Raw genomic sequence first — 23,714 nt, 5'->3', positions numbered from 1 at the left:
ATGTACTTGTTGATTGATTGTATGTCCTCCTCTGTGAAATGTCTGTTCAGGTCCTTGTCCCATTTGTTGATTGGGTTATTTGTTATCTTATTGTTTAATTTTTTGAGTTCTTTGTATATTCTGGATATTAGGGCTCTATCTGAAGTGTGAGGGGTAAAAATTTGTTCCCAGGATGTGGGCTCTCTATTTACCTCTCTTATTGTATCTCTTGCTGAGAAAAAAACTTTTTAGTTTAAGTAAGTCCCATTTGTTTATTCTTGTTATTAACTCTTGGGCTATGGGTGTCCTATTAAGGAATTTGGAGCCCGACCCCACAGTATGTAGATCGTAGCCAACTTTTTCTTCTATCAGGTGCAGAGTCTCTGATTTGATATCTAGCTCCTTGATCCATTTTGAGTTAACTTTTGTGCATGGCGAGAGAAAGGGATTCAGTTTCATTTTGTTGCATATGGATTTCCAATTTTCCCAGCACCATTTGTTGAAGATGCTATCCTTCCTCCATTGCATGTTTTTAGCCCCTTTATCAAATATAAGAAAGTTGTAATTTTGTGGATTGGTTTCTGTGTCCTTTATTCTGTACCATTGGTCCACCTGCCTGTTTTGGTACCAGTACCATGCTGTTTTTGTTACTATTGCTTTGTAGTACAGTTTGAACTCTGGCATTGCTATACCTCCAGATTCACACTTCCTGCTTAGAATTGCTTTTGCTATCCTGGGTCTTTTGTTTTTCCTAACATCATCAAAATGGCGATATTACCCAAAGTTCTCTACGGGTTTAATGCGATGCCAATCAAAATCCCAATGGCATTTCTTGTAGAAATAGATAAAGCAATCATGAAATTCAAATCGCTATGCTTTTAACACCGAATTGAAGTCTTTCCCCCCAAAGCTCAAGATATCTGTACAGGTTGAGCATCCTTAATCCATATAGCTCTGAAACCTGAAAATTTTAATACCCTTGTGATAACACAAGTAGAAAATTCTACATTCATCTGCTGTGATGGATTATAGTCAAAATGTGCAATAATATTTGTTAAGATTACCTTCAGCTATTTACATAGGTTAAATATAAATACAAACAAATTCTGCCATATTTAGAAATGGGTCTTATATTCAACATATATCATGGATATGAAAATATTTCAAAAACACAAAGAAAATTTAAAGTATGAAACTCTTGAAATTTAAAAAGTTTTGGTGACAATCCCCTAACAATTACACACAAATCAATTTCTTAATTAATCAAATTATTTACAAAACTCCAAAGTTCTCAAGACCTGGTGTAGCACCAGATGTTCTGTTATTTTCAAAGAATAGATCTGGTTGCAGTTAATTTTGGTAGTGCGGTTCAGTGTACCATGAGTCTTTCCTTTAAGTGATTTTTCTCAGATCTCAATCATACCAAAAGACACAATGGAAAAGTCCAAATGAGTGATTTTTTGTACAAGTCTACATGTCTTCACTATGCAACATCTTATTGAATTCTATGAATTCCACACTAAATAACCACAAAAATCATGAATCTACTTAAACTAATCTACTTAAGTAATAAATTTATATTATAATTAAAATTTAAAATGTTCTTTTACTACTCAATACAGTTGCTAGTTCAGTATTCAAATAGAAAATTCGATTTTTCTGTATTTTCACAAATAAACTTTCCATACTAGTGCACACAATCTAATATCATTCATGCCCAATGTGACAGTAAAATGTCAGAAACAAAATATTTTTATCAAGAAGAACACATAGCATGAGATTGGATTATTAGTCTAAATGAATTGTTACAAAAATCAATATAAACCTTTTAAATAAGTCATTTTATTTTTGTTTACAACCTTTCACTTGGAAATGAAAATGTTCCTCACTAGGTTGCCTAATGCCCCTTTTACATCTTTATTCCTCAGGGTATAGATGAAGGGGTTGACTGTAGAAGTCACCACTCCATAGAAGAGAGCCATGAACCTGGGCTGGTCCCTTGTGATGGAGGAGGAAGGCTGAAGATACATGCTAATAGCTGGACCATAAAATAAGGAAACTACAATAAGATGAGAAGAACATGTTCCAAAGGCCTTTTTCCTTCCCTCAGAAGATTTAATCTTAAGTACAGCATGTCCAATACTAGCATAAGAGGCTGAAGATACATGCTAATAGCTGGACCATAAAATAAGGAAACTACAATAAGATGAGAAGAACATGTTCCAAAGGCCTTTTTCCTTCCCTCAGAAGATTTAATCTTAAGTACAGCATGTCCAATACTGGCATAAGAGGCAATAATTAAACATAAAGGAATAACTAAAATAAAAATACACCACAGACAGTGCAAGTTCATTAGCTTCCTTTTCACCACAGGCAGTCTTTATCAGAACTGGAATCTCACACAACAAGTGATCCAGTTTATTGACACCACACAATGGCAATTGTAAGGTAAGTGTGGCTTCTGATAAAGCAAAGAGCACTCCAGTCAGCTACATAACACATGCTAGTAAGATGCAGATGTGTTGATTCACGATGAGGGTGTAGTGCAGAGGCCTGCAGATGGCCACATAGCTGTCAAAGGACATGATAGCCAAGAGAAGACATTCCGTGGCCCCCATAAAGTGGAAGACATAAAGCTAAACTACACATCCTACATAACTGATGGTCTTCTTAGAGCTTCCCAGGTTTAACAGCATCAGAGGCACAATGCTTGTGGTTTAACACATGTCTAAAAAGGAGAGGTTGGTGAGGAAGAAATACATGGGACTAATGAGACGGGGGTCTAACTTGGACACCAGAATGATGGCTATGTTTCCCATCATGGTCATGGGGTATGTAATAAGAACAATGAATAGAGGAAGCTTTAGCCAAGGCAGATCATCTAAGCCTAGTAGGATAAACTCTTCAGGGTGGCTTTCATTAATGAGTGCCATTCTCTTCAAGTTGTGTCATCTGTAATAAGGAAGTGGCAAAACTTTACAAAGTGTTATAAGTAATTAAAAAGCATAACCAGACATTGGCCATATGATTACAGAGGATGTTGTGCAATAACTTGGATGGAAGAAGGCAAAATCTGTCACTAGGTGACCAAATTTCTATTTATGACACTCAAGAAATGGCAGTTACATTAAAAAATAGCTAAACATTCTGAAACTGAATTTTCTCCTTTGAATAATAAAGGCAGACAATACTCTTCTCCTTATGGTGAAAATTTAATAAGTAGTGGTAACTCTGCTGGAAAACACCCAGACAGTGGTTTTCAAACTTTACCTGCCATAAAAATCAGTCAGGGGTGGGGGGCTGTTTAAATTAAGTTTACTGATTTTTATCTTCAAATGTCTAGTAGAGCAGCTATGGCATGGAGTCCTGGAATCATACGAGTCACTTTGCACAAGCAGTGCTGCAGCATTTCAGAAATTATGGGAAGAGTACAATATCAAGGTAGTGATAGTATAAGAAAGATCAGAAAAATGTAAAGCTCTGAGAATCATCATGATAGGCCTGTCCTACCCCAACAAGTTGGTTGAATAATTTTACCATCTCCATAGGGAGTGAGAAGTCTGGATTTAATCCAATTTCTACTAGCTACTTGGAATTTAGCACGAAATCAAACACTTTCAACATCAGTTTCTTCAGGTATAAATAGTGTGTGTGTGAAGGTACAATGACATAAGTTTCACCATGCATAAGAATTTATCTAAAAAATGTGTAGTAACAAAAATGTTGGTGAAGATGTGAGGGGAAAGGTATATTTATATATTGCTGGTGGGACTGCAAATTGGTGCAACCATTAGCAGTATGGAGATTTCTCAGAAAACTTGGAATGGAACCACCATATGATCCAATTTTCAAATTGGACTTCAAATAAGCATACTACATTGATGCAATAACATCAATGTTTATAGCAGCTCAAACCACAATAACTGGAACCAAACTTGGTTCCCTTCAATAGAATAATGGATAAAAAATATGGTATATATACACCATAGAATATTACTTTACCCTAAAAATGAATGACTTTATGAAGTTTGCCAGTAAATGGATGGATCTGAATACTATCATGCTAAGTGAAAAAGCCAATCCCCAAAAAGCAAAGGTCTAATTTTCTCACTGATATATGAATACTAACACACAATGGTAGCAGGGAGGGGAATTATACAAAGGGGAATGAAGGAAATAGAGAGTGTTTGGGAATAGGAAAGACAGTAGAATGGATCAGACATAACTTTCCTATGATCATATGTGAATACACCACCAGTGAAACTCCACATCATGTACAACCACAAGTATTGGATCCTACTTAGAATAAGTTATACTCCATGTATGTAAAATATTTGAACATATACTCTACTGTTATGTATCCTTGAAAAGAACAAATAAAAAAATAAAACTACACAAAAATAAAAGAAAGTATTTGTTTGTGTATACTTTATTACATGCATAACTATTACTTCAGACCTCAATATGTGTTCTTTTATATTGTATTTTAGATAACTTGTCCTTCTTGTAGAGATTATTCATAATTTTGTCTTAATAAAAGAGTTTGGACAGGTTCCATCGACCCACTAATCATAGGTAACTACAAATACAGTTTCAAATTCCACATCAGCTTCTATCAGCAGAAAATTTGATATCCTAATTCAGGCTCAGAGACTTTTTAAAATATACAAGTTATTTTATATTTCCAGGATGTATGTATGTATGTATGCATTTATTTATTTATTTATTTATTTTGCTAAAAGGAGTATTGAAAATAACAAAATCAATAAGCTGAGTAAAACACTATGTTGAGAGAGATGAATTAGGTAATGAAGGTTTTGGTTTATGTTGCAGATTTCATAAAGCACACTCCACCACAGTCTTCTGTAAGAAGAGGAATATTCAGAGGGGAAGTTGGGACAGCATCCCAGCAACAAAATTCAGAGTCACACTGTTAGTCAATTAGCAATTTCAAGGTACTCTTCTCAGGGTTACAAAGCACAGTTTTCAAATTCTCTATTCATTAAATCTGCAGTGTCATCTTGTAAGAATTACAGAAAGTTACTCAGAATTAATATGTGAATGTTGCCTTTTGATTATGTGTATTGTATTTCAGAAGAAATAGCAATGATAAAACAATAGTAATTCCATATTTGACAAAACTCCAATAATGTTTTATGTCTACTAAATCAGTAGTACCCACCCACCCTATGACAAAGGAAATTTTAGTATCCATATTTTAGGATATTGTTAATCATTAATTCTTAGAGTCTCCTGGTAATTAGAAAGGTAAAGGTAAAGATCAAAATATAATCAATGCCTTAAATGAGGTAGTGAGATATCAAGATAATTAATTTGGAGTTTAAAAAAATTAAAGATTAAAAAAAATATGTACTGCAAATTTGTTCTGAATTAGTGTGGCTCCTTTACTTTAGCCATATGACTCAATATGTTAATAGGAGCACAGATAATTTAGAAACAACTCTGGGCCCAAGTTTTCTTTCACATAAAAATACCATGATGTGGAAGAGATATGAAATAAGCAGAATCAGAATTATCCTATTGAAAAACAAATTTTTAAAAAGTTACAGTTCACCCACATTTTTAAATAATTACCATAAAATACACATGATTTTTACTTTTTTTAAAACATTGTTATGTTCACATCATATATTTTTCTACCATAGGCCATTCCTTAATTGTTTCTTTTGCTAGCTTTTTTATGTCAATAATGCTTTATTGAAATATGCTCCATTCTACAATTTTTTAAAGAGGAATTTTCAATTTGGTCGTCCAGGAGTTTTTCCATACCTTATTATATCTAACACTGATGTCAATCATCCCTTCAGTATGCTCTCTATGATTTTATTTAATTTGTATTATTTTGGACATTGTTCATATTTTCTCTTTATTAAGTATGGTTTTGACTGTGAATGGTGTTCACCCTGTTCCTTTTTTCTGTATATTTGCCTAGAGACAAAACAGCAGTTATGCCTAATCCATGCAAGTCACTCTAAAGTATATTTAAGGTCATTAATTCTTCTTATCTTTTCTGTATCATTCTCATATTTCATTATTTTAACTCTTGGATTCTATGACTTTTTGATCTCCTACTTCCAGTGATTTCCCATCCCTATTTCACTACATGGAAATCTATACACAGACATTTAAAGTCACTTTAGTAAGTTGGTAGACTGTATTCTTTTTGCCATTATCTTTGTATCCACCCTCATATTTTCATTCCAGTATATCTTGTTTCTACTTTATATTCATCCTATACAATATTTAATTTATACTTGCAATTAGTGTTTAGCTTTATATAGAGTAGAAGATCACAAGAAGAAAAATACAGGTTATTTTCATCTGACCCTGAACTCTGATTGAAACATATGGGGAAATCAATCCATAAAATTTTGAACTTATGTTAAAATTGATTGATATGAGATAGTCATATAATTGATTGAAAGCTTCATATCTCATTCAAATAGTTAATATTTGTGGGAACTATGTTTTTATGCTTTTACCATCAATTTCAGTGAGAAACTAAGAGAGACATTAATTGCAAGTGAAGTCTAGTTGTTCACAAAGACACCAAGCTAGTTATTTCCAAACATTATAAAAGGTTTCCTGAAATGAAATATACTCTGCCTTTCATATGTGTATTACATAGTATGATGTACACATTCCAATCTCCTCTGAGAATACATCCCCCATAAAAACAAGTATCTTCTACTTACTTTATTTTAATAGACTTCAATATAAAGGAAATGTGAGGAAGTATATTTAAATTTTTAAATTTTCAGAGGACAAAGAAACTTTAGTTCACAGATGCATATTTAACTATTAGCTTCAGAGCAGTTAGTTTTTCTGTTGATGCAGATGACAAAGGAAGAACGCCTAGGTTAGGAAAGCAAAGTAGAAAATATTCAGAGTGCTTTCTGAGCACGCTATTTACATGATATTCATAAAAATTCTTGGGCATTCTTTTCACATAGACCATTCTTTTGTCCTTTTCCCAGGTGAGTTATCAGAAAAAAATTGGGGGACAGAGTTCTCTATGGAAATGCTTCTTTTGTACAATTAGTTACCTACTGATCTGAGCTCATTCAATTACCCCAAAAAGTGAACTCTAATTTCAAATGGAATACAATTAAAGATGAATAAATTAGAAGAAAAAGGATACAATTAGAATAGAGAAAGTTTGAATAAATTTTTCAAGGGAATTTTTATGAGAATTCATTGAATATCTTGCACCACTAATTCTTAGAATAGCTCACCTAGATTTAATTATTTCTAATAGTAATTGTAAATGAGCATAAAATAAGTTTAAAACAAAACAAAAAAGTGATCTTTCCAATGAGAAGTATTAAATATTATATAAAAACTTCAAAATATTTGTTTTTCTAGAAAAAATATAATTATGATTTCTGTCTAACTCTGTATTGTCTTCCTCTCTACATATATTAGTCACATATGTAGACAGAATTAATATTCTTTTCAAATTACATGTATTATATTAAACTACATTATTTAGAAACACAAAATCAATGACATTGAATAGAACAGAAAGCAATAAGCTTTTCCTTTGACTACTGTCCCCAGTGGTGTATAATTCACCTTCTTTCTCTAAAGGTAACTATATCATGTGAGTGTATTTTTTATGCATTATATATGTGATCATTATTTTTCAGTCTGCTTTCCCTTTCCTAGACCCACCCTCTATTCAAATATATATATATATATTTTTCCAGAAGACAAAATTACAACAAATTTTATCATATATCTAATTGACTTTTATTCAGGATTCATGAATATGGGCAGCTTCCTTTCTCCTAAATAGAGTGAGCTCCCACTGGTTCATGGCAGAACAGAAATTATCAAGGTGGATAACAAAGAATTAACACTAGAATAAGTTCATTGGTAGATGTCAGTTCACTTCTTCAGGTTTCTTTTTCTCTTTTCTTTTTCTCCCCCTCATCCTCCTCCTTCTCATTTTCTTATTCTCCTCCTCCTCCTCCTCCTCCTCCTCCTCCTCCTCCTCCTCCTCCTTCTTCTTCTTCTTCTTCTTCCTCCTTTTACTTCTACTTCTGCTTCTTCTTTCTTCTTGTGAAAATGGAACATCCTTATTATACTAACTTGAGTAGGCCATAATTTCCTATTTTTAGCAAGAACATTTCTTTATTTTTTGGGGGGGATTTATCTGCTTTCTTAGAGGTTCTGTTTAACAATGTTGTATTCAACATAACTGGCTTTATTTTGGCTTGGTCTGGTCTTCTGGGGCCACATGCAGGAACTCAGTCCTAAATAATGGCCTCTTAAATATTTTGTTTAATACTTTCTACTGTGTTGTTCCACTAGATGTTGAATAAAAAAGATTCTTTCCTATTTGTCTTCTGGTCAGGTTTAACTGATGGCAGTCACCATGTGAGCATTTAAGAGAGAAGGAACAGCTGGTTGGAGGTATACTTTCTTAGTTCTTTCTCACCTGAACCTGTGAGACCAGCTTTGTTGCTCAACCAAAGGACACAGATGCTGGATGTGGCCATGCATATTCAGACATTCTTTCTTCTGGTTTCCAATATTATTTCTTCTTTTTGCTACTTCAGGTTTTCATTTGCAACCAGGCTCCCTACTCTTGCAATTATCAGGGTAGTGCTTATATAATACACACTTGGGATACCCTTGTAGGATTTCTCAGTCTTTACCATACTTTTGTAAACACTTCCTTTCTGAAACATTCCTCAATATCCTAGTTGGAGTGTGCCATCTCTTCTGTTGAGAACAATGGTGACATTAACTCTCCATTATAAGCAGATCGAGATAGCTTCCTGATTCACAATGTTTTTTCCTTTTGTTTATTTCTTTTTCCATGTTATTTTCTTTTTTAAGTTGACAGAGTAGAATGTCTGTATTTAACTTTTACAATATGATGGTTTGCAGAATATGCACATTGTGCCATGACTAAGTGTAACTAATATATGGCTATTTAACATAGTTGTGATTTTGTGGTGAAAATAGCCTACATACACCATTTTATCATTTTACAAGACTACAATATATTTGTAACAAAGTCACCAAGTTGTACCATAGATAATTTGGACTTATTATTTCAATAATTAAGATTTACTATCCTTTTTCCAACAGTCCATGTTCCACAAACACCCAGCCTCTGGTAACCAACACTTTGCTCTCTACTTTTATAAAATCAATTTTTTTTATTCCACATATAAGTTATATTATGCACTATTTATCTTTCTGTGCCTAGCTTAATAAATTTAATATCATAACTCTGCTTTCATTAATGTTCATAAATGACAGGATTTGTTTCTTTTGTATAACTAAATAGGAGTCCCTTGTATATATGCACAACATTTAAAAAATCCATTTATCCAGAAGCAGAACCTTAAATTGATTTGATATTTTGCCTAATGAACATCATTATGTTGATTTAAATTCCACTGGCTATAAACCCAATGGCAGGATTGCTGAGTTATTTTCCTTGCATATGTCATTTCTTTCTTTATAAGAGTTTATCAACAAGAATCAACATGGGATTAAAAAAGCAAAAAATAGTGAATTTTATAAATATTAATTCCAATATGAACCATTTCTCTCATTATGCTTTGAGCTCTACGATCAAGATCTGTCAGGTAACAAGTGTTGGGAAATGTTCCCAATAATATTTTTTTTCATTTAATATCATTTTTAAAACTGATCCATAAAAATTGTACACAATTATGTGGTATAATGTGATATTTAGATACTTTTATATATTCAAATAAAAGTAAACTTATCAGTCTTCTTAAACATTTATCATTTCCTGTGGAAAAGGCCTATTTTTATTAAATATACAATGCATTATCTGTAGTCACCCCTGTGCAAAAGAACATGAAAACTTATTATATCTATTTAACTGCTACCTAGCACTTGTTGACAAACTTCTTGTTTTTCCCTCCCCCTTACTTTCTATAATTCTGGAAATAGGTATTCCACTTTGAATTCATCTGGGAATCTATATGTGAGTGAGATTATGAATTACTGATTGTTCTATATCTTGCTTACTTCATTTTATGTAATGACTTCTAGTTCCCTCCATCTTGTTGAAAATGACAAAATTTGATCTATTTCTTGTGGCTGAATAGTATTTCATTGTGTATATGTATGTTTCTTTATTGACTCTAAGTGGATGACACTTAGATTGATTCTATTTCTAGGCTATTATGAATAGCACAGCATTAATCATATGAGTGTACATGTCTTTTAGGCATACTGAATTCATTTCCTTTGGATGTAAACCCAGTGGTTTGATTGCTGGATCATATGGTGATTCTGTTTTTAATTTTTTGAGAAACTTTCATACTCCAAAAGAGCTGTAATAATTTACATTCCCACCAAAGAGAGGGAGGGTTCCCTTTCTCCCACATCCTCTCAGGTACTTGTTGCCACTTCGGTAATAACCACTCTAACTACAGTGAAGTAAATATATCATCTCTATTTTTATTTTCTTGATCATTAGTGATATGTGTGTTTTTCATATGCCTGTCGGTCATTTATGTTTTCTTTAGAAAAATATCTATTTAGGTTTATTGACCATTTTTAAATTGGATTATTTTGGTTTTGGCCATTTAGTTGTTTGAGTTTTTCATATATCTATCTATCTATCTATCTATCTATCTATCTATCTATCTATATATAGATACATATACATATATATATATATATGTGTGTATATCTATCTATATATATATATATATATATATATATATATATATATATATACAGAGAGAGAGAGAGAGAGAGAGAGAGAGGGAGAGAGAGAGAGAGAGAGAGAGAGAGAAGAGGGAAGAATATATAAGTATACTTATAAAGCTAAAGGGGTAAATTGTAGATGAGACTGTTAGATGTCTCAAACTAACCATCCTCCCTTCTACATATTTGCAGAAATTTTAGTTAGATCTATGACTATTCAAAATAAAATGATCACATTTCTCATTCTTCCATAAATCCAAGCTTTACCATGAGCCTGAATTTTAATCAACAAAACATATTTGAAATTATAATTGACAGAATTATGAAATCCTTTGAATAAAATTTCTTCTTCTATCCAGTTAATTAGAGAATAGCTGATGGATTGGAAAATACAATGGGAACTATCATCTCATGACCTATTAAATCCTGCTTTCCAGAGGATCTTATGCACCAGATACAATCCAGCAACCTTGGACATTTGTGTCTGTGTTGACTTTTAAGTGAGAGAGGAAAATAATTTTGTTTACTCTGTTAAATGTGCAATTTCTTCAAACACCATGGCCATACATAATTCTGCTTAATATATTACCTCTATAACACACAAAGATGTGGTTTTGATTTAAGATATTGATAGAAAAAATAGAGATAAAAAATAATATTGATTCAGAGACTAATGAATACCAATGGTACAGGGAAGTAGAAAATGAAAATTCCATATTGAATCAGTAACTCTTAAATATAACAAAAAATATTGTATATGTACTAAAAAAATGATTTAGAAATTAATTGTTTTAGAAATACATCTTAATAATATTTGAATTAAAAGCACAACTAGAGCTCAAAGGGCTTAATTGACCATATTGGGACAATATAGACAACCAAATAAAGTAAAACAGTAATATAAAATGGAAATTTATGAGTAATTATGTTATAAATAAAAATATAAGTTAAAAAGAAAAAAATAAATAAATGGAGGAAAGAATACTTACTTATAGAATGTCAACCAATAAATATAGAAGGTACACCAAAGTAAGAGATTCATTAGTGGATACTAAATTAATGAGTGAAAGCTTAATCAAGATCAACATATTTACATAATTTCAGACTATCTCCCTACAGATTACTAATTAATTTTTTTAAATTATTTTATTTTTTTTGGTACCAGGGATTAAATTCAGGGACCACTGAGCCACATCCCCAGTTAGCCCTATTTTGTACTCTATTTAGAGACGGGGTCTCATTGAGTTGCTTAGCACCTCTCTTTTTTCCTGAGACTGGCTTTGAACTTGTGATTCTCCTACCTCAGCTTCCCAAGCCACTGGGATTATAAGCATGCACCACCACGACTAGAACTAATTAATTTTTAAGAAAAAAATATAACTTCACACCAGAGACACCTTGAGAATACCATCTTATAGTTAAGCAATTAAAATTAACCTTATTGAGTTTTAAGACAGATAAACCTCATGTGCGTTTCGGAAATGATTCAAGATTATTATCCACAAATCATGTACCTATGTACCAATGATGTGTCAGCAGAAAGAGAAATAAGAAAAACTACCCCATTCAAAATAGCAACAAAAACCATAAAATACTTGGGAATCAATTTAATAAATGAGGTTAAAGAACTCTACAATAAAAACTACAGAACACTAAAGAATGAAATTGAAGAAGACCTTAGAAGATGAAAAGATCTCCTATGTTCTTGGATAGGCAGAATTAATATTATCAAACTGATGATACTACCAAAAGTGCTATACAGGTTTAATGCAATTCCTCTTAAAATTTCCATGAAATTATTCATACAATGAGAAAAAGCAGTCATTTGGAAAAATAAAAGGACCAGAATAGCCAAAGTAATGATCAGTAAGAAAAGTGAAACAGGAAGCATCACAATACCAGAACATAAATTATACTACAGAGCTACATTAACAAAAATGATAGTATTTGCACCAAAACAGGAAGGAAAACAAATGAAACAGAATAGAAGACACAGAGTCAAGTGCAAATAAATAGAGTTATCTCATAGTAGACCAAAGTGCCATAGCATACATTGGAGAAAAGATAGTCTCTTCAGCAAATAGTGCTGGGAAAACTGAAAATCCATATGCAGCAGAATGAAATTTAAGCCCTATTGCTCACCCTGCACAAAAATCCACTCAAAGTGGATCATGAACCTAAGCATTACACAAGAGACCCTGTGCCTAACCAGAAGGAAAAGTAAGCCCAAATTTCCATCTTGATGGCTTAGGAACTGAATTCCTCAACAGGATTCCTAAAGCAAAAGAAAAAAAATTAAGAATAAATGAATAGATGGCATCAAACTTAAATGTTTTTCACAGCAAAGGAAACAATCAAGAACATGAAGAGAAAGCTTATAAAATGGGAGAAAACATTTGCCTTCTGCACCTGAGATAAAGCATTAATCTCTAGGATATAAGAACTCAAAAAACTTAACACCAGAACTATAAATAACCAAATCAGTAAGTGGACAAAGGAGCTAAAGAGGCACTTCACAGAAGAAAAAAAATATAATGGTCAACATATGCATGAAAAATGTTCAACATTTCTAGCAATTAGAGAAATGCAAATTAAAATTATACTTAGATTCCATCTCACTCCATTCAGAATGACAATTATCGAGAATACAAGTAACAATAAATGTTGATGAGTATGTGGGGAAAAAGTTACACTTATACATTACTGGTGGGACTGCAATTTGGTGTGCAACAACTCTGGAAAGCAATATGAAGATTCCTTAGAAAACTTAGAATGCAACCAACATTTGACCCAGTTATCCCTCTCCTCCACATATACCCAAAGGTCTTAAAATCAGCATACAACAGTGGTGCAGCAACATCAATGTTTATAGAAACTCAATTTACAATAGCTAAGTTATGGAACCAACCAAGGCTCCCTTCAACAGATGAATGGATATAGAAAATGTGGTACATATACACAATTGAATATTATTCAACCATGAAAAATTAAATGGTGATATTTGCCAATAAATGGATGGAACTGGAGACTCTCATATTCAGTGAAATAAGCCAAACCCCAAAAAACACAGGGTGAATGTTCTCTCTGATATGTGGAGGCTGACACACAATGGTGGGGCACAAATTATTAGAAAAAGGGGAGTGAAGGGAAGGGAGAGAGGATGGGAGTAGAAACAATAGTAGAATAAATTGGACATGAATTTCCTATATATGAATACATTACCAATTAAAATCCACATCATGTACAACAGCAAAAATGGGCTTCTAATTAAAATATTATAATTCACGTATGCATAATTTGTCAAAATACACTCTACTGTAATGTATATCTAAAAAGGACAGCAAAAGAAAAAATTCACTCCTGCATGGTGCAGATATAAAGTGAAATTTGGAGACAATTGATAAGGTCAAATCAATCTCAGAGAATGTCCTGTTGAATTGTTTAGCAAAAAATAATTTTGGGGCTGGGGATGTGGCTCAAGTGGTAGCACACTCGACTGGCATGCATGTGGACCGGGTTCGATCCTCAGCACCACATACAAACAAAGATGTTGTGTCCGCTGAAAAACTGAAAAATAAATATTAAAAATTCTCTCTCTCTCTTTCTCCCTCTCTCTCTCTCTCTCTCTCTCTCTCTCACTCTCTTTAAAAAAAAAGAGAAAGAAATGTGATATTATCTTTAAAAAAACAATAATTTGGGAAAAATTCATGTATATGTATATCTATACTTAAATTATATTTACATATTATATATTTTAAATGGTACCAAATGTAAATGAAGAAGGACTCTCCATAAAGGGCAAATACAGTATTTGGATTATTAAAGCAATTTTTATAATTATATTCAAATATATTATAACCATAATTGAATAGTATGAAAGGTAAAACTAAAAAGAAACACTGAGTCAAGATATTGCCTTCCAGATTAAGGTTTTAGCACATGTAGTTTCTTCTGCTTTGAATGCTCTTCCCCTCTGACACTACATATAATTTATTTCTACTTTACTTACAGATCTGAGGCTAAATGACACCTCCTGAGAAGAGCTTTCCTTAAATCCCTCTTGGTTTAAATGAATTAATTACCTTCTATTTCACTCATGTCATTGGTACAACCCAACCTTTATTACAACATATAATTAGATGTTTACCATTATGATTTGGTATTCTGTGAGGGGGAATTTTGCATATTTTATCCACAATGAACCTCACAATTAGCAATATCTATGTATGTAGACATTAAGAAATTGTCAGCAAATAAATAACCAAAATAGCCCTGGTTTGGGGTGTGTACTAAGTTTAAGAATATAGACAAACTTTAAGTATCTCAGATTAAGGTGTATGTGCCAATAGTGTAGATATAGGCAATATAAAAATATTTTAGATATTGATGGTGATTTAAATGTTAGGGCCCAAATCACCTTGTATTTAAGTTATTAATGTCTCATAATTGATAAGTATTCACAAAATTATTTGTAAGCAGAATTTTGAAAATTGAAATCTGTTGAAATTTTATAATTATGATATTCTAATAGTAATTTCACTATCAATAAGTTTTTATTTTGGGCTGGGGTTGTGGTTCAAAGGTAGAGCGCTCTCTTAGCATGCATGAGGCACTAGGTTTGATCCTCAGTACCTCATAAAAATAAAGGTATTTTATCCACCTATTACTAAAAATAAATAAATAGTTTTTTTAAAAAGTTTTCATTTCAAGTTGATGGTATTATAATTCTAAGATAGTGTCCAATATGAACCAAATATCACATTGGAAAACTCTTCAGGACAAAATACATTCAGAGAATCAGGTTTTTGATGTTTAGTATCACTACACATCATTAAGTACCACTTTCTTGATATTTAAGAAAATGTATGATGTAACTTTAAAATGCAGAAAATTATGAAGGCTATAGTAAAAATGTTCTGGTATCCTGCCATTTACCCCAGCACAATTAACTTGTTGGAGAGTTTGTTTACAGTTCTTTCTTACGAGCATAGGTGTATTCAAAATTAGGGTCATATTTTAGTATAGATTTTTTTTTCTGACTTCTCCTCTCCCACTTACCAATGAGTACTTCTCCATATTACTTTTAGAAAGAAATGGCCTATGAACATATATTAGTGAACAAGTCCAAAATCATACTGGATTAATCCAAAAAAAGATTTAATTTTTGCTCATGTTTCATATCCACAAAGTCTCTGAGCCCTCTTCCATGTCATTCTTCATTAAAGATTGAAGCCAATAAACTGTCTAAAATTTTCTATATTTCTTACCAGAGATTTATAATCAGTGTAACTCACATTTATTGACTAAAGCTAATTACAATGTCATAGTTCCACAGGGAAGAAAATGGTAATCCATACTCAAAAGGAAAGATTTGTGTAGTTTTATTCTTTTTCCTATACACCCCCTTTTGGAAAAAAAAAGTTTAAACTTCCAACCAATAAAAACAAACCTCAAAGTTCAGGATCTATAAATAGTGCTCCTGATCTCTTCATCAGAAGTACTTAATTCTCTTGATTCAGAGATCTAAGACTAAAACAACACATTGCCTGTCCTTTACAAACTCAAATTTTAATATGGAAATCTGTAAGAAAATGACCAGTGTGAAAACTTCATCCATGACATGAAATTTTGGAAATAAATATAAGTCACAGGTTCCTAGAAATTCTGAAAATTACTAGGCAGTTACTGTGAGTTAAGAAAAATTACTATATTTTACTCATTGAAATAATACCTCTGTCTATTGTTCTTCAAAACCACTGAGTTCCACCCTTTTGGAGGTGCATCTGTTTCTTTGTCCTTCTGTGAACTATATGCACCTGAAGAGGGCAAGAGAAAATACATAAACCTTTTCAGCTTTTTCCTGCTTAAAAGAGGTTGGAGTTCCAAAAGGTATTTTATATCTCAAAGAGACAGAAGCTTCTTTAGTCCAGAATCCTGCTTTATTTGACAGTATAACTCCCTTTAAAACTTAGCTTCTAATCTCCTTAATCCTCTTCTGTTGCATGTACAATACCACTTCCACAATTTTCATTAAGACATCTTGTTCTCTACAAATTTATTTGTAGGCTTATTGGTACTACCAATCATCAGTAGAATTGTTTTCCTTGAACCATTTATTTTGACTGTGAAGGGTTATATTAGGTGTTATTTTAATCCACTCAAAGTTTAGTAGGAAGTAAATTGTTTACATTCTTGTACTCATTCTTATCCCTACAAACTTCATTTTAATTATTTTTTTGTTGCTCAAAGAACTTCCTCATGTTTTTTTTTTTTTTATATTTTTAATTTCCACTGGAAAACAAGGAATTTTTCTGAGACTTTTGTTATACTTTGTCAACTATATACCATAATAATAAATGCACACAGTTTTTCCAACGTCTTCATCTAGAGTCACAATCATTGTGTTCATTCTGCCTTTCAAATTATTGAAAGTGATGCTTTTCTCAAAGTTTTCTTATTGTATAGCATAGCAAGGATCACTATGACTCCAATCTTTAAAACTGATTTCCTTATACACTGATATCTGACCCTATGCCAGTGCCTCCTATTTCAGTTATTTTCTTAACATCAGAATTCTTCTATTGTTTTCTGATTTCAGTAATCAGGACAAACTATATTATAATTTAGTAGTAAAGATCTCAAAAATATCAGTAACTTTAACTAAGAAAGTTGTTTTAGTCAGCTGTTTTGCTTCTGTGACACAAAGACCTGAGAAAAAATTTAGTGGAGAAAAAGTTTATTTTAGCTCATGGTTTCAGAAGTCTCAGTCCATAGATGTCCAACTCATTGGTCTGGAACTGAGGTGAGGCAGAGGTGAGGCAGAGCATCATGTGGGAAATGTGGATGAGGAAAGGAGTTCAGGATGTTGCAGTCAGAGAGCAGAGAGAGCTCCACTACCAGGTACAAAATGTATACCATCAAAGCCTGCCCCAGTAATCTATCTACTCCAGCTGCACCCTACACTACAGTTACCACCCAGTTAATCCACATCAATGGCTTAATTCATGGATTAAGTTACAATTTTCATAATCTAATCATTTTACCTCTGAAATTTCTTAGATTGTATCACACATGAGCTTTTGGGAATATTTCATATCTAAACCATAGCAAAATATGTATTTCTTTTATGCTATTTTTCTAACAAGGGTGTGAGTTCTACTTCACATTTTACCAAATCTAACTTTATGCTGATTAAGAACTCTACCTGGGACATTGTTTAATGGACAGAGGAAAAGACAACAAGGCAGCGTGTGCACTAGATCTTAAAGTCATCATCCAAAGTGACCCACATATTTTCATATTTTATTGGAAAAGCAAATTTTAAAAGCCAGACTCATAATATGAAGGATGGGGGTAGTGAGGCTCACTGGGATTGGACAGGGTAAGATGGTGGGAAGGGAGGAGGGCTCGCAACAGGAAAGACAGTAGAATGAATTAGAAATAATTTTCCTGTGTTCAAATACGAATACACTACCAGGGTAACTCCACATCATGTACAGCCACAGAAATGGGAAGTTATATTCCATGTATGTATGATGTGTCAAAATAAATGAAAAGAACAAATAAAAAATAAATAAAAGCCAGGTCTGCATTTAGGAGGGCAGGGAGAATTATTTCTAACGTCTGCCTAAAAGAAGAAATCAAATATAGGAAATCAAATATTTGTGAATATCCCTAATTTATTCCATGTGTTACTTCTGTTCAACCCAGGGTACTGTTATCTCATTCCTAAGAAAGAACTTGGAGTACTTAACAGAGAGGTTTTGAACAATTTATTATGCAGGAACTCTTTGGTGGCAGCAGGCCAAGATACAATGAAGGGCTGCACAACACCCACAACTGGGGCAGATATCTAGGATAGGTTGCATGTGCATAGATGAGTTTTCTTAGATGTTTTACGAGTACATTCTTTTGCTTTACAACCAAGTTCCTCTGCCTTGATTTGTATCTAAAATTTAGAGAAAAGTGAAGTGGACAGTTTCCCTTCTCCACTTCCTTCCACTCTTTAGAGTCCTTATTTCACTGCTGGGAACAACAAGCTTTCCAACAAATGTTTATCCCAACAACTACCAAAATGATAAAGTAATTTTTTTTAAAAAAATGAAACAATAGCAATATTTTCATTCCTAAAATTGGCAAATGTCTCAAAAGATGAAAAATCTTAGAATTGGCAAAAGCTCATGAAACAAATATTCACATTTGCCATGTACAATGTTAGATGGAAGGTGAAATGAAGAAAGTTATGTAGGAAAGATTAGCCATATTTATTGATTCTTAAGTCTGCTAGGAAATTTGTTTTCCAGACCTAAAAATACCTTTGTTAAAATTATAAGCTGACATTTGGATACATATACATATGTGTAAAAAGTCTTTGCAAAATCATTTATAATAATGAAAAGAAGAAAGGCAAATATTTAGCAATAGAAAAATATTTAAATGCATTTTAATATTCCTCCGTAGCACAATTTGATTGCAGCTATTTAAAGTATATTTTCAAATATTATAGAATATTTTCAGGATAAAATAATACACATAAAAAATTGTAAACTCCATGAACAGACAATAATGAAAAACAATATTCTAGTAATGGTGAACTCTAAATATAATTTTTTTAAGGATGAGTTACTTCCCATAAAACTGTTTTCTTTCACTAACATATAAGGAATGAATCTATTTTATTATTAAAAGATAAAATATTATAAATAACCATATGTGACAATGATTAGATTTTCCTTTTTCCATAGAAAATTCAAGTTTATATACTACCATGGAATTTTCTGTGACCACTGTCCCCAGAACCAGAGCATAATCTCTGAATATTGTTTTCACAGAAGTGAAAATTTGCATCTGAGTTAATTACCTATATTTCTAATAACTTAGAATTTTAAAGATCTCTGAATGCTTTGGTCAGTAAAGGCAAACTTTGTTTCAGTGCTCCTAGAGCACACAGTCTAATGATAAGGAAAGACATTTATCAAATGATGATTTAAAAGTTAAAATGCTGCAAATTAGAGGTACTTGGTAAATAAGTAAAATTGTGGACATTTGACTAAATAAGGGAGATAAAAAATGTCCTAAATAAACAATTAGAACTTTATACTCAGTATTAGGTAAAGATGGGTGGAAGGAGTATTCTAGGTAGAAGATCAGTGTGCTCAAATGTTCCAGGTTGGAAGGGAACACAGTCAGCATAAGACAACAAGGACTGAATACCTGGGAAGTGAATATGTCTTTATTTGTTAAGTAAGGAAAGGTTCCTAATGATCTAGTGTGAGAGAGTAAAATTCTGAACAGGATGGTATAAGATATGGCTCATGTTTTCTGATTTGCATATATGAAAAAAGGTGAATTATTTCACTAAACTAGTTTTAGAACAGAGCTTTGCAGTGAAGGGGGAGTAAATGTTCAGCTTTTGAATGTGTTGAGTCTGAAATGTCTTTCAGACATTCAGTAAGACATTGCAATTCACAGCTGTAACTAAAAGGACCCAACCAGAACAACTGTAAAGGAGTAAAACTTTATTTAAGGGCTCATGGTTTCAGAGATCTTAGTCAATAGAAGATCAGCTCAATTTCTTTGGGCTCACTGTGAGGCAGAACATCATGGCACAAGAGTGCTTCACAGGAAAGCAGAGAGAGAAGTCTCCACTTGCCAGATATAAATATGTATCCCAAAGCCATGGCCCCAATTCCCACCTTCTCCAGCCATTCCATACCACTTCAGTCACCACTCAGTTGATCCCATCAGGGATTAATTTGATGATTGTGTTAGGGCTATAACTCAATAATGTCTTCTCTAAAATGAGATTCACACACTTAGCTTTAAAGTTTAAGCTAGACTGAAGCCACACTACTTGTTCAGAATATTTTGGAAGAGTATGTACAATGAATTTTTAGGAAGGGATGAGGGAGTGAAGGGATTGAGGATTTGGGTTATGATGGAAGAACTCTGGGGTTGAGATCATTGGTTATTTAATCATGAAGATGTGAAAATCCTTATCTAAGAAATAGATTAGATAACTGTGAAAGAAATAGTTTACATGTCGGAAGGTTAAAAAAAATCAAGCCTTCCTAACTCATCTGACATGGTTAAGAAGAAATTAGAATGACTTGGACTCAAGGAACACAATGCATTGGGGGATTTCTGGAAAACAAAGGAGTTTGTAGCTTAGTAAGCACATGTTGTGTTTCTTCAGCATTATTTTCTGGACAGAGAAAAAATTTTCATATGTTGGTATAATTCAATGAAACCATGAGAGCCTGGAAAATTGGAAAATCATTTCAAATATTATAATCATTTTCAAGGATAAGGGAAGACTTGGAGTATACTCAATGAAGTACTTATTTCTAATAGAGAAAGATTCTTGACATCACCCTCTTGAAGGCCTTTTTCATATCTTTATTTCTAAGGCTATAGATGAGGGGGTTCAACATGGGGGTGATGATCCCATAGAAGAGAGAATCCATCTTTCCCCAGTCCTTAGAGGTCGATGAAGGTGGTTGTAGGTACATATAAATGCCTGTTCCAAAAAAGAGTGACACCACAACCATGTGGGACCTGCATGTCCGAAAAGCTTTCCGCCTTCCTTCTGAAGACTTTATTTTCAACACTGCTTGATCTATGAAGCCATAGGAGATGAGGATCAATGTCCCTGGAATTAGCAGAATTAATACACTGAAGAAAAAGAGCTCAGCCTCTATAGGCTTTGTGTCAGCACATGACAACTTGAGAAGGGCAGGAACCTCACAGAAGAAGTGGCCCACTTCCTGATGACCACAGCGTGGCATGTTCAGTGTCAGGGAAGACTGCAACACTGAGTTGCTGAATCCAGTGAGCCAAGAGAAGGCAGCCATCCTTAAGCAGAACCAAGGGTTCATGATGACTATGTAGTGGAGTGGTCTGCAGATTGCCACAAATCTGTCAAAGGACATAACAGCCAGGAGGAGACATTCTGTGGCTCCCAGGGCCAGGAAGATGATGAGCTGGGCCACACAGCCACCATAGCTAATGGTCTTTTTGTTGTGACAAATATTTGCTAACATATGAGGGACTGTGCTTATGGTATAACAGAGATCTAAGATAGAGAGATTAGTGAGAAAGAAATACATGGGTGTGTGAAGTTTGGGATCCAGAATGCACACAATCATGATGGACACACTGCCAAAGATAGTGAATGTGTATGATATTAACAAAACCACCAAGAGGGGCATTTGCAGCCAGGGTTTGTCTGAGAAACCAAGTAGGATAAATCCTTTTGGGGAAATGTCATTTGCCCAGCTCATGATAATACTTACTTTTTATTCCTAAAAAATAGAGAATAAGAAAAGAGTCAATAGGTCAATAGATATTTGGAACTGAATTGAATTTAGATTAATTATGATGATTAGCTCTGCACCAAATATAATTCACAGTCAAAAAAAATGGAACCCTTCTGAAATACTTATCATTTGATTAAAACATAGATCCTTTGTTTCCAGTAGTCAAATGTAATGATAAAGGACATTGTTATTAAATGACATAAAGTATATAATATTACATGCAAAACTCATGGAAAATTATAAGTGCTCAAAACATTTCAAGTCTTCTCTCATCACTTCTTACTCTACCTCAATAAACATCTTCAATAATAAATACCAATGTAAATTAAATTATTTTAAAACCAGACTTAAAATGCTGAGCATATAAACCTATAATTGACCTAAAGCAATTCATTTAAATTTGGTAACATCTTTGCATAATATTTTGTGTTATGTTATGCAAATTTATTATGTTATGCAACTTTATTATGTTATGCAACTTTATTTCCACCAAATAAAATCCTGAGTATTAGATGCTTTGATTCCAGATAATAAAATTAAGGATTATTTGTGAGACAGTAATGATCAAAACTGATATCTCCCCACTTAAAAACTTATAACCTAATCCTTGCTTGACTCAACATGACAGACACTGCTCACTGCTTGAAATTGTATTCTCACTAAAATCCTGATAGATATGATTTACATTTTACCTTTTTTTGTGACTTATGAAAATGAAAAATTTGCACACTTAGTAATGATGAGACCAAGATTCAAACCCAGGATTAAATACCATGCTTTCTTTTATACCATATTTCCTTCCATTTTTACATATAGCAAGCCAAAATTGGCTACATATAATGTAACATTGAGATAACTTATACCATTTGAATTTACAAGCATAAAAACAGAGAATACTTCTATGTGCTATGACACACATCTGTAATCCCAGAGGCTCAGGGAGGAGAAGGGAGGTAAAGCAGTAGAATTGCAAGTTCAAGGTCAGCCTTGGCAACTTAGCAAGACTGTCTCAAAGTAAAAATTTGAAGGAACAGAGATGTAACTCAGTGGCAGAAGGGCATTGGTTTCAATCTCCAGTATTGCTGGCGAACTTAACAAAGAAGATAAAACAAGTTTTGGTACACTTTACTAAGGAATGAGGTGTCTTTTCCAAAGTGACAAACACTGATAAATGAAATGTAACATGACAATGGAAAGTTTACATGAGAACTAACCGATATGGACCTAGCATTTATAATTCTTCCATTATATGTGGTTTTAATTTTGACTTTTTAAGCTGCAAATAGACATCATTCCTTGTTAAATAATAATAATACATCTACAGTTGAAAGATATAAAAGGACATGAGTTTAGACTTCTTAAAATTTATTCTAATTAATTATAACTGGACTTTTTTGAGTGTTCATAAAACTTTAAACTTTTTAATGTCGACTATATGCAAAGATAAAAGAAATTACAAGATGATAAATATGTAGTGCCTATGACAGAAAAGTTTAATATATTAAAATATAAATAATTATTACATGATAATAATAAAATACAAAAATTTAAAAATAAATAAAGAGCAATGGGTATAAATGAATAATTTGTGGCAGGATAAAAATATAATATGAAGGAAAGAAAAGATATAAAACTTTCACACCATTAAAAAATCATAAAAATGATGAGGAAACTCTTACATTATCAATT

General features: G+C 32.8%; 1 protein-coding gene and 1 pseudogene across 1 annotated transcript; both read right to left on the bottom strand.

Moving 5' to 3' along the window:
• Positions 1–1,841: 1,841 nt before the first annotated feature.
• On the bottom strand, positions 1,842–2,912 carry LOC124095324 (putative olfactory receptor 2B3; annotated as a pseudogene).
• An 18,141-nt stretch (positions 2,913–21,053) lies between these two features.
• LOC124095323 (putative olfactory receptor 2B3) lies at positions 21,054–21,989 on the bottom strand. The gene has a single exon (XM_046448462.1). The coding sequence runs from the start codon at positions 21,987–21,989 to the stop codon at positions 21,054–21,056; it is 936 nt and encodes a 311-aa protein (XP_046304418.1).
• Positions 21,990–23,714: the final 1,725 nt, after the last annotated feature.

This window comes from Marmota monax, unplaced genomic scaffold, assembly GCF_021218885.2.
Source record: "Marmota monax isolate L192 unplaced genomic scaffold, Marmota_monax_Labrador192_F-V1.1 WCK01_AAM20220418_F8-fsc00460, whole genome shotgun sequence".
Classification (NCBI taxonomy): domain Eukaryota; kingdom Metazoa; phylum Chordata; class Mammalia; order Rodentia; family Sciuridae; genus Marmota; species Marmota monax.
Note: the sequence above shows the minus strand (reverse complement) of the source record. Positions and strands in the feature narration are given on the sequence as shown.

Excerpts from the sequence above, each read along its gene's own strand:
- LOC124095323 (XM_046448462.1), bottom strand. The coding sequence starts at position 21,989 with ATGAGCTGGGCAAATGACATTTCCCCAAAAGGATTTATCCTACTTGGT.